The following is a 15,428-nucleotide window of genomic DNA, read 5'->3' on the forward strand; positions in this document are numbered from 1 at the left end:
GCTTTTATTTGATTAACACCAACACAGCGTCCTGTTATTTACCTTAGACGCTCAGACACTTTGATGAAGGTAGAGCGTATACTGGACCTCCATAAACGGCCCATCGCAGTCGGACACATGACGCTGCTTCTTTAGTTCAGCCGGACTGGTATATGTAGTCTAGAGCTGGCCAGAATAGTCGGAAGACCCCGACCAAGGACCCCACCAAGGACCCCACCAAGGACCCCACCAAGGACCCCACCAAGGACCCCACCAAAACACTGCTGTGGACTCCTGGCAGTTAAAGCCTCATTTAAAACTGCTTTATACAAACATTATCATAACTCTAATGACATGAACGTTATTAGGCTATAAAATGATGTCATATCATATTTATTTTTTCCAACATCTGGCAAGCTGGAACAGACAAAGCAGAGCCACATTAAAATACTATCAAAAGCTGTGAATCTGATGATTTGCATGTTCATTCGTCACACTGAGCTGCACTAAATCCATTTTAACAGGACTAATTCTGCTCTCTGTATGAAAGATGGACGATATGCTGATACACAACGTCCTGAGAAAAGCATCCGGTGACATAATTTACCACGGCAACGATAAATACCGTCATACTGCCCAGCCCCGTCAAATCCAGACAACGATACACTGCAAAAAATGACATTTTAGCAAGTAAAACAAATTTAAGTGTGCTTAATATATCTAATGTTTCTCATGATGACACCGTCTATGAATATTCTAAGATTCTTCCACGTGTTTTCACATTTTTACTTGTTTTCAGTCATTTTATCTAGAGCAAGAGGCAGATCGTTTCTTGTTTACACAAATAATAAAAGTTATCTCGTTTATTTCAAGAAAATAAGACACTTTCAAAAGATAAAATGACAGAAAACAAGTAAAAATGTGTAAAAACACATGGAATTGTCTTATAATCTGTTATGACAAGTGTCCTAATGAGAAATATTAGATATAATCACTTCATTTAAGACATTTTTACTTGCTGAGGCATCGTGTTTTGCTGAATTCACCACTTAAGTTTCACAACTCCTTCCTGAAGAGGCTAAATCGAGATACAAACGCACCCTCGTTAGTCTGGCCGCAGTTCTGACCCCTGAAGGACGTTAAGATGAAGACGCTGAGCCGCGGTCACTCGTCTGCAGTGGCCCAGCTAATCAACTCCGCTGATTCCCATTAGATACAAAGGGCTGTAAATCTATGAATCTTCAGGCTTTTGCTCATTTGATGTTATTTCACTCAGGATGGAGCTGAACTCGGAGCTCTGAGCCAGCAGAGTACGGACTTCAGTAACGCAGCGGAACCGACTACGAAGACACAAACTACGGTTCTGAAAGATTTACGCCTTCTGCGTCAGAGAAGCCGTCTGGGTCACTGACTCCGTTTACACCTGGTCACTTGGTGAGTCTTCAGTATCAGGATTATCTGGCTGAGGGCAACGCAGCCAAAACACATTTAAAACAGACACATATCTGACCACTCGGAGCACTTCAGGAGGAGCAGGCGGACACATTTGAGGAGCAAAATTATAGCAGCATAAACACATCAGTCTCTCCAAGATACATTCAACAACCAAACCTCCTCCCAGTACAACAAAACCTCCTCCCAGTAAAACAAAACCTCCTCCCAGTACAACCATAATAATAATCAAATTGTACATTGCTCTGGATAAGAGCATCTGCCACACGCCATAAATATAAACCAAAACTCATCTAAGCACAACCGAAAACTCCTCCCAGCCAGCAGAACCAAAACACCTCCCAGTACAACCAAAACCAAAGCCATCCCAGCCGGCAGAACCAAAACACCTCCCAGTACAACCACAACCAAACCCCTCCCAGCCAGCAGAACCAAAACACCTCCCAGTACAACCACAACCAAAGCCCTCCCAGCCAGCAGAACCAAAACTTCTCCCAGTAGAACCAAAACCAAAGCCCTCCCAGCCAGCAGAACCAAAACTTCTCCCAGTACAACCAAAACCAAAGCCCTCCCAGCCAGCAGAACCAAAACATCTCCCAGTACAACCAAAACCAAACCCCTCCCAACCAGCAGAACCAAAACATCTCCCAGTACAACCAAAACCAAACCCCTCCCAACCAGCAGAACCAAAACATCTCCCAGTACAACCAAAACCAAACCCCTCCCATTGTGTCCAACTTTCATCTCCCAAACTTATTTTGAAGTCGGAAAGTTGAATGAAGCCACATATGGGGCAGTCGTGGGCTGGAAGTCAGGGAATCAGCCCTGTGACCGGAAGGTCGCCGGTTCGATCCTCTTGGCTGACAGTCCATGACTGAAGTGTCCTTGAGCAAGACACCTAACCCCCAACCGCTCCCTGGGCGCTGTGGATAGGGCTGCCTGCTGCTCACTGCCCCCTAGTGTATGTGTTCCACTGCACAGACGGGTTAAATTTGGTCTAATTTCACAGTGAAAAATGGTTCTAAATTCAATTCAAGTTCAATTCACCTTTTATCCCTACGGCACATTTAAACAATAAACAAAGGAGAGACGGACGGATGGACGGCCGAACGGACGGCCAGACGGACGGACCACTCAATACAGTCCTTAAAAGGTGTGACGCCTCAGAGAATAAAGAGGTTCTTAGATTTGCCCTAAAATCCTCCACTGAATGAAAAGCTGAGGGCAGTTCCAGTGTCTCAGGGCTAGAGAGGTCAGGAAAGGCCCAGCCGCCAACCGTTTGGGAGACCACAGAGGAGGTGAGGTGGAACGGCGTCAGAGGAGGTCAGCGACTCCGCTCAGGGTCAGCGAGGCAGAGCTTTAAGCACTAATCTGACATCAGCGCCGCCAAAACATCCGGCGTGTATTTTCATCCTGAAAAGGCGACGGTGATAATCCAGAGTTTCTCTGATAAGGCTTTGCGTACAGGATTCTGTGGCGTGCCCGGACAGCGTCACCGTGCTCAGAGTTCGGCTGTCTGTAACGTTACTAAGCTGAAGCTTCTGCTGCTGTTGAAGCTCAATGTTGAAGTTTATTTATAGAGCACCTTTCATTCACTGCGGTCATTCAAAGTCCTTCAGATCTGACCTCCTGCACCACACAGACGCATTTAACTTCACAGCACACAAAATCTTCGTTAACTCATGTCCTACGGTGTTGCCCCAGAGCGCAGGACTTTTGGTCATCAGGCCACGACTGCATTCAGAGAACTGCTGGTCAGAAAGTTCCCTTTTGCATTCATCGTCCACTCAAACAGACATGGGACCATGACACCACGATCTGGAACGGGAATTATATTTCTAAATTAGAGAAATAAGAGCTAAACGCTGAAAGCTACAAAACCGACAGCTTTTACTGCTCCAGATTAACTGACTTCAGCCAGATTAACCTCTGTAACTCGGGATTAGACGGGAAACAGTGCGCTGCTAGATTTGTATTGGCAGTTTTAACAAATAAGTGAAGTAAACCCTAAAACATAAGTACTTCTTCAGTTTTCCAGTGGAGGACGAGTATCAGAAGCCTGTGAAATGCTGTTTAGGCCGTATTTAATATTTTCAATGCTTTCCGTCAGACGGCGCTCAGAAGCAGGTAAAAATAAATAAGAGGCTTCAGTCTTTTGCCGAGGCAGCACAGCTCTCTGCTCTCTGCTTTCACGCCTGTTTGCTCTGTCCTGCGCTCCCCATAAAAGGCAGCCTGAGCTAAAAGCGAGAAAAGGGGGCGTGGACTTCAGCCTTGCCTTTTGCCCACTGTCCAATCACAGACCAGCCTGCTAAACAGAGGGTGGAGACTATCGGCCAATCACTGCTGCTTCTCTGGCTGTTTACTCCGCAGACCTACGGCTGCAGAGGCCTGGCAGTCGGCCCCAAACTAGCCCAGCCTTCCCTGATAGGCCTGCAGCCCTTCTTCCCCCTCCACCTCACCCCCCCCCACACCTCCCCCGGAGTCAGTCACAGGTCACAGATCCCTTTACTGAGCGCCGTTCTCCTCAGCAGAGCAGAGCCGAGTCTGGAGCAATCAGAGACGATCACACCTACAGTAAATCTCTCAGCCTCAGCGCTGATCTACAGCGGCACGGAGCAGATCAGCCGTCTGCAACACAGGTTAAAGGGAAACGCCACCAACAAATAAAACATGAGACATAATTAAGAGGTTGAGATGTAATCAGAGCGGTTTGGTGTGAAACGCGCCGTTCTAGATAAACTTACAGAGTCAGAGCTGTTCACAGTGGTGGTGATGGGAACCAGACGTCCCTCTAAAAGCTCCTCACAGAAAGTTCCTACATGAACTGGTTCTGAATTCACTGCCTGATGACTGAGACGCTGTTTTATGAGAGTTTAGAGAACTTCAACTCCATTTATGGTGGAGGGAGACATGCAGGGCGCTGTGCGGCAAAATAGTCCCCAAAGAAAACTCATTATTCCAGATTTTCCACTGTTTTCCACTGATATTCCATATATGCTCAGAAGACTCGTGTAGGTTCTCTGGTGGTTCTGGATGGTAAATAAAGTGTCTATATCTGTGTTGTAGTCATGGCGACGCCTGGTTCCCATCACCACCACTGTAAAGACGTCTGAACCAGTTCACACCAAGCCAGTCAAGCAGATTCACGCAGCTCTTATGCCGATTACTAGACTGACGTCGTTTCAAACGAAACCTTTCTCCAGTGAAGTGCACGTCTGGTACATCTACGCCTGTTTCACTGTTTGGCCTCAGTCTAAAACTCTGATTACTCAGAAATTAATCAGCAAAAATAATAGTTATATGACTCAATTACTAACATAACTGATAGTGACAGCCTTAATCAAAATATGGCGCTACTTGTACATGAAACGCTGTCTTTCCTCCTCCCGTCTCTCAGCCACGCTGAGCCGGAGTAATGACCCCGTATCGTTCTCCCCATCTGGCTGCCTGCCATCGGCTGCTGGTGTAAGAGGAGGAATTCTGCAGAGCGACCGGTCAAAGGGTGCTGGCAGGCCTCGCTCTTTTATGCTGAGCTCAGATCGGGCCTGACGTTCCTCCGTCATAGTCACAGGACATTCGCTCCCGGATCAGAACAAAGGGCACTTCACACGGACGCCTCATAATGCGCCTTCTCAGGGAAAACCGCACGTTGCAGTGCAGCAGTGAGGCCGAGGAATCAGTATGCAGTCTGTGCTCGAACACTCAGAGATAATCCACAGAGCGAGGGAGCGAGAGAGAGGGAGGGCGCGAGAGAGGGAGCGAGAGAGGGAGCGAGCGCGCGCGCGCGCGAGAGAGAGAGAGAGAGAGAGAGAGAGAGAGAGAGGGAGAGAGAGAGAGAGAGAGAAAGAAAGAGAGGGAGCAAGAGAGAAAGGGAGCAAGAGAGTGAGAGAGAGGGAGGGAGGGAGCGAGAAAGGGAGGGAGCGAGAAAGAGAGAGGGAGCGAGATAGAGAGAGAAAGAAAGCGAGGGAGTGAGAGAGGGAGCGAGAAAGAAAGAGAGGGAGCAAGAGAGAAAGGGAGCGAGAGAGGGAGCGAGAGAGAAAGAGAGAGAAAGAAAGAGAGGGAGCGAGCGAGAGAGAGAGAGAGAGAGAGATGCACAGTGCAGCCTCAGATTTGTCTGGTATGGAGGTTTATGTGAGATCACGGGGGAAAACAGCAAGTCCCCAGAGAGGAAAGGTGACAGCGATACACAAGCGGCTCAGCGCTGCTCCTCAGAGCTCAGTGGAGGAGGACAAGGAGGACGAGGAGGACAAGGAGGAGCACAGGAGAGGAAGAGAAGCTGTGAGACCAGCCCGACATGGATAAACACATCACACGATTTAGGAGTGTGTTTATACTTGTTCTTCGGTTCTCTTGAACCAGACCACAGAAGAACATGATAAACTGCTCCGTTTTAGTTCTGGTTCGCTTACCGTTCACACCGAGCGTGTTTACATTCACTCAATAATCCAATCAAAGCAGAAAATCTGATTTTCAATCAACACATTTACATGCCTCTGAGTAATCAGATAGTGGGGAAACTCCAGGTCTACATGAGTCAGACGGTAATCAGATAGTGGGGAAACTCCAGGTCTACATGAGTCAGACAGTAATCAGATAGTGGGGAAACTCCAGGTCTACAGGAGTCAGACAGTAATCAGATAATGGGGAAACTCCAGGTCTACAGGAGTCAGACAGTAATCAGATAATGGGGAAACTCCAGGTCTACAGGAGTCAGACAGTAATCAGATAATGGGGAAACTCCAGGTCTACATGAGTCAGACGGTAATCAGATAGTGGGGAAACTCCAGGTCTACAGGAGTCAGACAGTAATCAGATAACGGGGAAACTCCAGGTCTACAGGAGTCAGACAGTAATCAGATAACGGGGAAACTCCAGGTCTACATGAGTCAGACAGTAATCAGATAATGGGGAAACTCCAGGTCTACATGAGTCAGACAGTAATCAGATAATGGGGAAACTCCAGGTCTACAGGAGTCAGACAGTAATCAGATAATGGGGAAACTCCAGGTCTACAGGAGTCAGACAGTAATCAGATAATGGGGAAACTCCAGGTCTACAGGAGTCTGACAGTAATCAGATAATGGGGAAACTCCAGGTCTACAGGAGTCAGACAGTAATCAGATAATGGGGAAACTCCAGGTCTACATGAGTCAGACAGTAATCAGATAATGGGGAAACTCCAGGTCTACATGAGTCAGACAGTAATCAGATAATGGGGAAACTCCAGGTCTACATGAGTCAGACAGTAATCAGACAATGGAGAAACTCCAGGTCTACAGGAGTCAGACAGTAATCAGATAATGGGGAAACTCCAGGTCTACATGAGTCAGACAGTAATCAGATAATGGGGAAACTCCAGGTCTACATGAGTCAGACAGTAATCAGATAATGGGGAAACTCCAGGTCTACAGGAGTCAGACAGTAATCAGATAATGGGGAAACTCCAGGTCTACATGAGTCAGACAGTAATCAGATAATGGGGAAACTCCAGGTCTACAGGAGTCAGACAGTAATCAGATAATGGGGAAACTCCAGGTCTACATGAGTCAGACAGTAATCAGATAATGGGGAAACTCCAGGTCTACATGAGTCAGACAGTAATCAGATAACGGGGAAACTCCAGGTCTACATGAGTCAGACAGTAATCAGATAATGGGGAAACTCCAGGTCTACCTGAGTCAGACAGTAATCAGATAATGGGGAAACTCCAGGTCTACAGGAGTCAGACAGTAATCAGATAATGGGGAAACTCCAGGTCTACATGAGTCAGACAGTAATCAGATAATGGGGAAACTCCAGGTCTACAGGAGTCAGACAGTAATCAGATAATGGGGAAACTCCAGGTCTACATGAGTCAGACAGTAATCAGATAATGGGGAAACTCCAGGTCTACATGAGTCAGACGGTAATCAGATAACGGGGAAACTCCAGGTCTACAGGAGTCAGACAGTAATCAGATAATGGGGAAACTCCAGGTCTACAGGAGTCAGACAGTAATCAGATAACGGGGGAAAATCCAGGTCTACACGAGTCAGACAGTAATCAGATAATGGGGAAACTCCAGGTCTACATGGGTCAGACAGTAATCAGATAATGGGGAAACTCCAGGTCTACATGAGTCAGACAGTAATCAGATAATGGGGAAACTCCAGGTCTACATGAGTCAGACAGTAATCAGATAATGGGGAAACTCCAGGTCTACAGGAGTCAGACAGTAATCAGATAATGGGGAAACTCCAGGTCTACAGGAGTCAGACAGTAATCAGATAATGGGGAAACTCCAGGTCTACAGGAGTCAGACAGTAATCAGATTTACAACCAGTCAATAAACTTGCAGTAGACGTCACGTAAAACTCAAACTTCATGCTGTTTTTTTAAAACATTGTGCCACAAAATATGAACATACAGCAACTAAGATGAAGAATATTTGGTAACACTTTATTTGAAGGCTACCTACATAAGCGCTTTATGACGCATTCATAAGCACTGAATAATGTGTTTATGAAGCACTACTTGAACATTTATTAAGTGCTTATGTCGGTTCTCGCAACCTGACATAAGATGTTTTATGAAATAAATGACATTGTACTGACATAATAAGAATAAACGTTGAACATATTTACAGCACTAAACATTTAAACCCTATACAGAACTATATATGTCAGCATTCTTAAGACGACATTGTACTGATATCAGGTGAAATATGCCTGGAAACCCCCCCCTCTTCCCTCAATGGCATGGATAAGATGATTGATGTAATTATGTATAGGGTTTAAATATGTTTAGTGCTGTAAATATGTTCAACGTTTATTCTTATTATGTCTTTTATATTATTATTTTATTTCATAAAACATCTTATGTCAGGTTGTGAGAACCAACATAAGCACTTAATAAATGTTCAAGAAGTGCTTCATAAACACATTATTCAGTGCTTATGAATGTGTTATGAAGCCCTTATGTAGGTAGCCTTCAAATAAAGTGTTACCGAATATTTAGATCTTTAATTTGGTTGAGCGTGTCTTCGGTTTCAGTGCCGCTCCAAAAGTGCTGTCCTACGTTTCGAGGGATCCACGTTAAGCGCTGCTCGCTGGTCCCGGTACCGCCGTCTGTTTTCACACATGCTCAGACTGAGCGAGAGCTCGCACTGAAAAACCCCTTTACTGACTCAGACCAGCCTCTACCAGATTTATTCATCAGACTTCTAGACCTTCATCTGATCTAAGTAACCATAGTTACGACCACTTGACAACCAGATCACCGCAGAAATCTGATTAGGATCAGATTAAGGAATTAAGGTAAACGCTCACTTTTCACACATTTTACAACAAACCAAAAGATGTAAACTTACGTTTTAAGGTGGATTTTACGCCGCACAGTAACTGAAAAGGTCCACTGAGCTTTCTGAAGCCTCGAGACTCCCAGCGTCACCCTGGTTACGACGCTGGACAGGTGAATTCCCTGTAACGGCCTTGAGCGGCCCAATGAAACCTCAGCGCTTTAATATGCCGTATGATTGTGTAAATCGCTGCTGCTGCTGGAACAAAACCTTGCATCTCCATATTCGTGTTGTACCCTTTTTTTTCTATAATGTGAAAATGCCTGCTGCTCTTCACATTGTGTGCAAATTTCATGAAGAATGGACTAACAGAAATGGCCAAAATACACTTGGAAAAAAGTCTGGTTCCACTGCCTTGCATGAAGCTTGAGGTCCGTTTCCTTCTCCTGTGACGTCCTAAACTTGAAGATGTGAAGTTTTGCTCCGACAGCAGTGATGCAGAGTAAACGGAACAGACGAGATGAGCAAACGGCATCAGAAACTCATGATCTCAGAGAGGATTCGCCGCTTCGTTCCGTCTTTGCTCTGTCCTGTGCTCCCACTTTAAACGAACGTTCACTTTGAAGTGAATCGAGACCACCCTGCTCAGGGGCCCCCCACCAGAGATCGGACGGCGGCACCCACACTCGCTCTAACACACTGCGCTCACAGAGCAATCACACCAGGACTAAACCCAGCCCAACCTGCCGAGTCTGAACACACACCGAGTTTACGTTCAATCCGGGAACAAGAGACTCGGTTCTAAACTACATGCAGTTCATAATCCACTCATTCAGGCCTCCAACCATCAAAGCAGTTTCCACTCGACTGACGAGAGAAATGACCACACCGCATATTTCCACCAAAACAGTGCCTCATTTTCTGGGGAACCATCAAAGTGACCCAAACAGAACATGTTTGTGAACTTCAATCCAGCGAAACCAGCATGAAAACCAGACTGGCTCCCATCACAGCGAGTGCGTAGAGTAAATCTCGCCATCTCTCGGGAACCTCGCAGAATTCCTCCGGAATAAAAGATGCTATTGTAGTGCTGGAACTCTGGAGCTCTGGAGCTCTGGAGCTCCGAGTCTGCAGGAAATCTGATCTTATGACCGAACAGGATCAAATGCTTCAGTTCATCATCTCACATGAAGCTCTCCAAGATCAGAACACCGTCTCCACCAGGTCAGACGCTGAGACACCGAGCCTGCTGTCCATCATCGCTCAGATCACCAGCACTGACAGAAATCCTCCCTCACACCGAAACGCCGCCAACAGCCGCACGCAGCTGTGAAGACACCATGGTGACAGCGCCACCTGCGGATTCTGATGACTATCGGAGCAGCTGAGGATGCTCTTCAGCACCTTTCAGACCGGATTAGCTTTCCCTGGAGAGGCGGGTGACACCAGTTTAATACAAGACACCAGTAATGTACATAACCGACTCACACTGGACCTGAAATCTTGGTATAAATGCCGGCTGGATTTAAGTAGGATTGTCTTTATCCTGGGAATTCACAGCCAACATCACTGCATATAATCAACCAGTTTGCATGTAGTTTTTATGGTGTAATGTTCTGCACTGTACGCTGTACCACAGAGAACAGAAGTAAACATGTTGGGAGCCTCAAAACTTGAAAATATGAGTGCGTTTTTATCAACATGCCGATTTGTATGGGATTAAAATAACCTGGGATTATTTCTAAAGATCGGTTTGACTGACATGGTGCCTTCAGACAGGACTACGACAACTCTACACCAGTGAAATCTACGTTATCCACCTACACATGTAAACGAATCCCATCCAAACAAACCTTACAACGTTTTACACAGAACTTCAACAACGAGATGTTTGGCGTTCCTGGTGCTCACAGCAGGTTTACTGCACAGCTGCAGTCGACAGGAAAAGGGAAAACTCAGGCTGGAAAGTTTTTCATTAGCGCTTCAGCAAAAATGTTCCAAGATCCCGTTTGCTGTTGACCACCAATATAGACGCAGCATCCACGAAGGTGAAATGACGTCCGTACAAACTGAAAAACTGAACTTAAACCGTGTGGAGCGTTAAACTCTGGGGTCCGACCTGCTGCCTGGTTTCTTCTGACGGTCTCTGATTTACCATCTTTCCACGGTCAACAACCAAAATTAGGCACCTGGGACGGGCCAATCATGGTGAAGTGGGCAGGGAAGGGGCGGGGCTTGTGTTAAGTACACCCATGCTCTAAACACTGTTTAAAACTCAATTATAACCTGCAGAGGTTCTGATTTTTGTGGTTTCTTCTGCAAACGATTAAGAAGTTCTGCTCGAGAACAACGTAGAGCTCAACCTGCTCGGCACCTCGAAACATTAAAAACATAGAAAACTGAACTGAATCCTGGAAGTATGTGCACCCCTACCTGTCTGTGCAGACATCAGCAAGCATCAACACACAAACACGAGCGCAAAGTGGGTCAGGAACTGGGAAACATCGTACCGTCCAGCCAACCAGAGGAGGACGTCTCAGCAAGTCAAACGTCTTAAACGCACTTGGTACCTCTAACGTTTCTCTTTATGAGACTCAGGATAAGACTATTCCACTTATCTCTACTTGGTGCAAGTCATTCTGACTCGTTTTAAGCAAGAAAACAGGTGGAATGATCTCATGATATTCTTACGACAGAAATATCATGTAAATCAAGTCGGTGTAAAAGTGTAAAAGTAAACATCAGCGAAATATGAATGTGATTAAAATAAACAGTCAGCTGAACAGGCGCTGAATCGGGGAAAGATTCCTCTGATCGGCTAGACGGATCAGCCGATCGCTCCGCGGGCAGGCTGGTTTGTCTTTCTGTGGATCTTTGGTCTTCCAGATTTATTTATTTTAATCACAAATCCAAACTTCACCGATGTTTACTTTCACACCGACGCGCTCAATGCCACCTTTCTCAGGTGTGAGGCTACAGTGAGGGTCTAAAAGACTCATTAGGAGTCTGTCGTAAGAACATTGAGACCATTCCACCTTAAAACAAATCAAAATGACTTGCACCAAGTAGAGATGAGTGGAATAACCTTATCCTACGTACCAAGTGCATTTAAGACGTTTGACTTGCTGAGACGTCATCAGGCACTAGATCTTCAGACCCTCCTCTACAGACAGAACCACCCTCACTGAGGTTCATGCAAACAGACCTGCAGGAGCAGCAGAAAGCGCTGCAGGCTGCAACAGTCGCGCAGCTCGCCGCAGAGAGAGGGAAAAAAAAAAAAAAACACACACCTGACGTGCGCAAACTCGACCTGAGAGCTTCACAACGTTCAGCAACAAGTAGAGCCGGTTCGCCGTGAGTCACACGGGCCTGTCAGCCTCAGGACGGCTCAGAGGGGAGCAGCAGCACGTCTGTGTAGGCAGAGCTGCACATTCAGCTACACTACACGTGTGATCATCCCAAATCTGCGCAACGCAAAGCCGTCCCTCGTCCACCACGAGCCGAGAGCCAGAATAGGGAAAAATCCCACTCACTTGATGAAGCAGCGCGCTCCCTCGAACGTGTATCCCTCTTCCCATCCGGTCGGCAGATCTGAAAGCAGAGAAAGAGCAGGATCAGCCGGGCGTCTCCGCGCAGCAGGTCTGCAGCGTTTCTAGAACATCTCCTCCTGGATCTGCAGTGCTGTGTGGCTCCCACGCCGGAGCTCACCACACATCCCACCGCACATCACTCGGGATCACCAGCACGGCCAGTCTGAGCCGACCTGAGCCGTCCAGGCGGCGGCCCTAACGCGGCTGGGCTCATAACGGTGCGATATGTAAATGAGTTTGGGTGCGCGCTCATGCGCAGGAGACTAGAAGGAGTAGAAAGAAGAGAGGCTGAAATCGCAGCCCATCGCCCACACGAGAAGCCAGAGAAAAGGGAGAAAACAGGCGGACAAAAAAGCAGCAAAAACGCAGGGAAAAAAAACAGTTTAAAGGCAGAAAATGTGTGAAAAAGCAGGACAAACGGGCAGATAAGATGTAGGAAACTGCCAGGAGGAAAAATATGAAGAAAAAAAAAGCAGTAAGTGTGTAGAAAATAAATGCAAGAATAATCAAGGAAAATTCAGAGGAAACGCTGAAAAAAACGTATAAAAAGACGAAAAAAAATGAAGAAAACACAGGAAAAATGCTGGAGATGTGGGCAGATGAAGACAAGAAACACTGAGAAAATATGTGCAAAATATTTAATAAAAAATGCGAAAAATGTGCAGAAAATTGCAGAAAAATGAGCAAAAAAATAAAATAAATAAATAAAATAAATAAATAAATGAATGAATGCACAAAATTGCAGAACATATGATCTCCTGGTGCTGCGAGCGGCCAGGCTGTTATTAAAGGACATCACCAGAACCAGCAAACGGTGACCACTCAAACATCTAACTTCAGTCTGCAGACAGACAGGCAGGCAGGCAGACAGGCAGACAGACAGGCAGACAGACTCTCCCAGCGACAGACACTCGGAGCTGCTGCAGGATTCCGTAAATTCCGTAATGACATTTTCCCCTCGTACTCGATTTACACACACACACACACACACACACACACACACAGCTGTGTGTACCTGCGGTCTTCCTGTGTCCGGTGATGACCGCCTCTCCGGTGACCGGGTGCAGCCAAGTCGTGCTCTTCGCTTCTTCACTGCTCGGAGAGAAAAACAGAGCGAGAGTAAGAAGGAGCTGAAGGAGGAGACGCGCGGCTGAAGTTGGCCTCCTGCTCGGCAGCGTCTCCCTCCAACGCTCCCGGTCCACCTTAAGTGGTGCGGCAGCAACACTCGCACTCCGGAGGCGCCAGAATGTAACCGCTGCACCGCTTAAGGTGGACCGGGCGAGTTCGAAGGGGACCCAGTCGGGGAGGAAGGCGAGTCCAGCTCGGTGAAAAGCGCAGGAGAAGAGCTGAGGAAGACGTTTACTTGATGAAGAACACGCGTCCGTCCCGCGTGACCCCGGAGCTCCAGGCTGAAGGCAGACAGGAGAGCCAGTCGGGCTTCAGGTCCGCCGCCATGTCTGCACTCCGAGCAGCAGCAGCAGCGCGAGAGCTGCGCGTCGCCGTCGTCCTCGCGCGAGCGAGCGCGCGCGCACGGAAACCATGGCAACGGGGCGGCCCGCGCGTGCGCGTGCGCATATGAAGGGTTGGGGTGGGGAGGGGGGGGTGAGTGTTCTGTCCGTCTGTCCGTCTGTCCCACTGGACACGCCGAACTTTGGCGTTTCGGGTGGAGCTGCTCGCTTTCGTTACACTGGGAGGCGCTTTAAAGGGGAAAACCACCATAGGAATTTTCCATATGAAAATTCCATAGGAATCATGACTACAACACAGATATAGACGTTTAATTTACCATCCAGAACCACCAGAGAACCCACACGCGTCTTCTGAGCTTATATGGAATGTTGGTGATGGAAAACAGTGTAAAATCTTGAATAATGAGTTTTCTTTGGGGACTATTTTGCCGCACAGCGCCCTGCATGTCTCCCTCCACCATGAATGGAGTTGAAGTTCTCTAAACTCTCATAAAACAGCGTCTCAGTCATCAGGCAGTGAATTCAGAACCAGTTCATGTAGGAACTTTCTGTGAGGAGCTTTTAGAGGGACGTCTGGTTCCCATCACCATCACTGTGGACGGTTCTGACTCGGTCAGTTTATCTAGAACACACCAAACCGCTCTGTTTACATCTCAGCTGTTTTCTCCATCTCCTCATCATTAGTTGAACAATGAAAGCAGATCTTCTGCCGGTCAGTGGTGTAATGGTCAGCGGTCACTCTGAAGCCCACCAGGCGGCTGAGTTCTCATCAAAGCTCCAAATGATCTCTGAGACTGTTTCCCCCACAATTATTAAACATGAGCAGAGCTGCACACATAATGATTATTAATGAGGCCTCCTTTAGCGCTGGGACCTGAGTGGAGTGATGAAGGACATCGTCCCTCTGACACCATCTACACAGGCTTGCTGGGCTTCTGAAGATTCTATAGGATTCTGCAGGAGCTCAGAGTCTGCTGCTCCTCAATCCCCTCCAGCCGTGGCAGCATTGATTTATTGCTCTGAAGCTGTAAAACTGTCAAAGCTTTGTGAGACTTTCAGCTCGTCCTAATAAAATACACTGCGAATGATGATAATCAGCTCCTGTGGAATGAATGTGTGAAGGCAGAAGCACTGAGAGGTCATTCCAGACCAGCGGTTCTCAGGCTTGTCCATCACCTGATTATCACCGCAGTGCATAAAGGCCCTCAGGAGAGCAAAAATAAACTTTTCTGCAAATTTGTTTTTTTTATTTTTGGGCAGTTTTTCAACACAGTCATATTTGGGTGTGTTCCCCTGCAATACACAGTGTGTCCCTGGACTTAAATATCAGCAGATAATAACAGCTTGATGTACCGGAATTAAGCTGAACGTTTCTGCAGTGCACCGTTTTTATGCTTGTGAGTGGACGATTACGATGGAACGTGTTTTCGGGCACGAATAGTAAGTAAAGTGTCTATATGTGTGTTGTAGTCGTGGCAACGCCTGGTTCCCATCACCACCACAGTAAAGACATCTGAGCCCGTTCACTCCAAACCGCTCTGAATCTCTCTGTTTACACCTCACACACTGAGTTAGGGAGGAAATTCTGAACATTCTGAGAAAAATTGAGTATTTTCATGGATTTGCACTTCAGATTTCAGGATTTTTCTGACACTACAAGTT

The 15,428-nt window shown here is 46.9% G+C and overlaps 1 protein-coding gene across 15 annotated transcripts in view; it reads right to left on the reverse strand.

Moving 5' to 3' along the window:
- Nucleotides 1-13,820, reverse strand: part of plekha5 (pleckstrin homology domain containing, family A member 5) — a 175,543-nt gene extending 161,723 nt beyond the window's left edge. For all 15 annotated transcript variants that reach the window (XM_037541695.1, XM_037541685.1, XM_017687795.2 and 12 more), the window contains exons 1-3: nt 13,661-13,820; nt 13,313-13,389; nt 12,241-12,298 (exon numbers count right to left, since the gene is read on the reverse strand). In XM_037541695.1, coding sequence (XP_037397592.1) covers nt 12,241-12,298; nt 13,313-13,389; nt 13,661-13,752 — 227 coding nt within the window. In that variant the 5' untranslated portion in view covers nt 13,753-13,820. The remainder of the gene's footprint in view (nt 1-12,240; nt 12,299-13,312; nt 13,390-13,660) is intronic.
- Between the last annotated feature and the right edge of the window lie 1,608 nt (nt 13,821-15,428).

This window comes from Pygocentrus nattereri, chromosome 1 (assembly GCF_015220715.1).
Source record: "Pygocentrus nattereri isolate fPygNat1 chromosome 1, fPygNat1.pri, whole genome shotgun sequence".
In the NCBI taxonomy this organism is placed as follows: domain Eukaryota; kingdom Metazoa; phylum Chordata; class Actinopteri; order Characiformes; family Serrasalmidae; genus Pygocentrus; species Pygocentrus nattereri.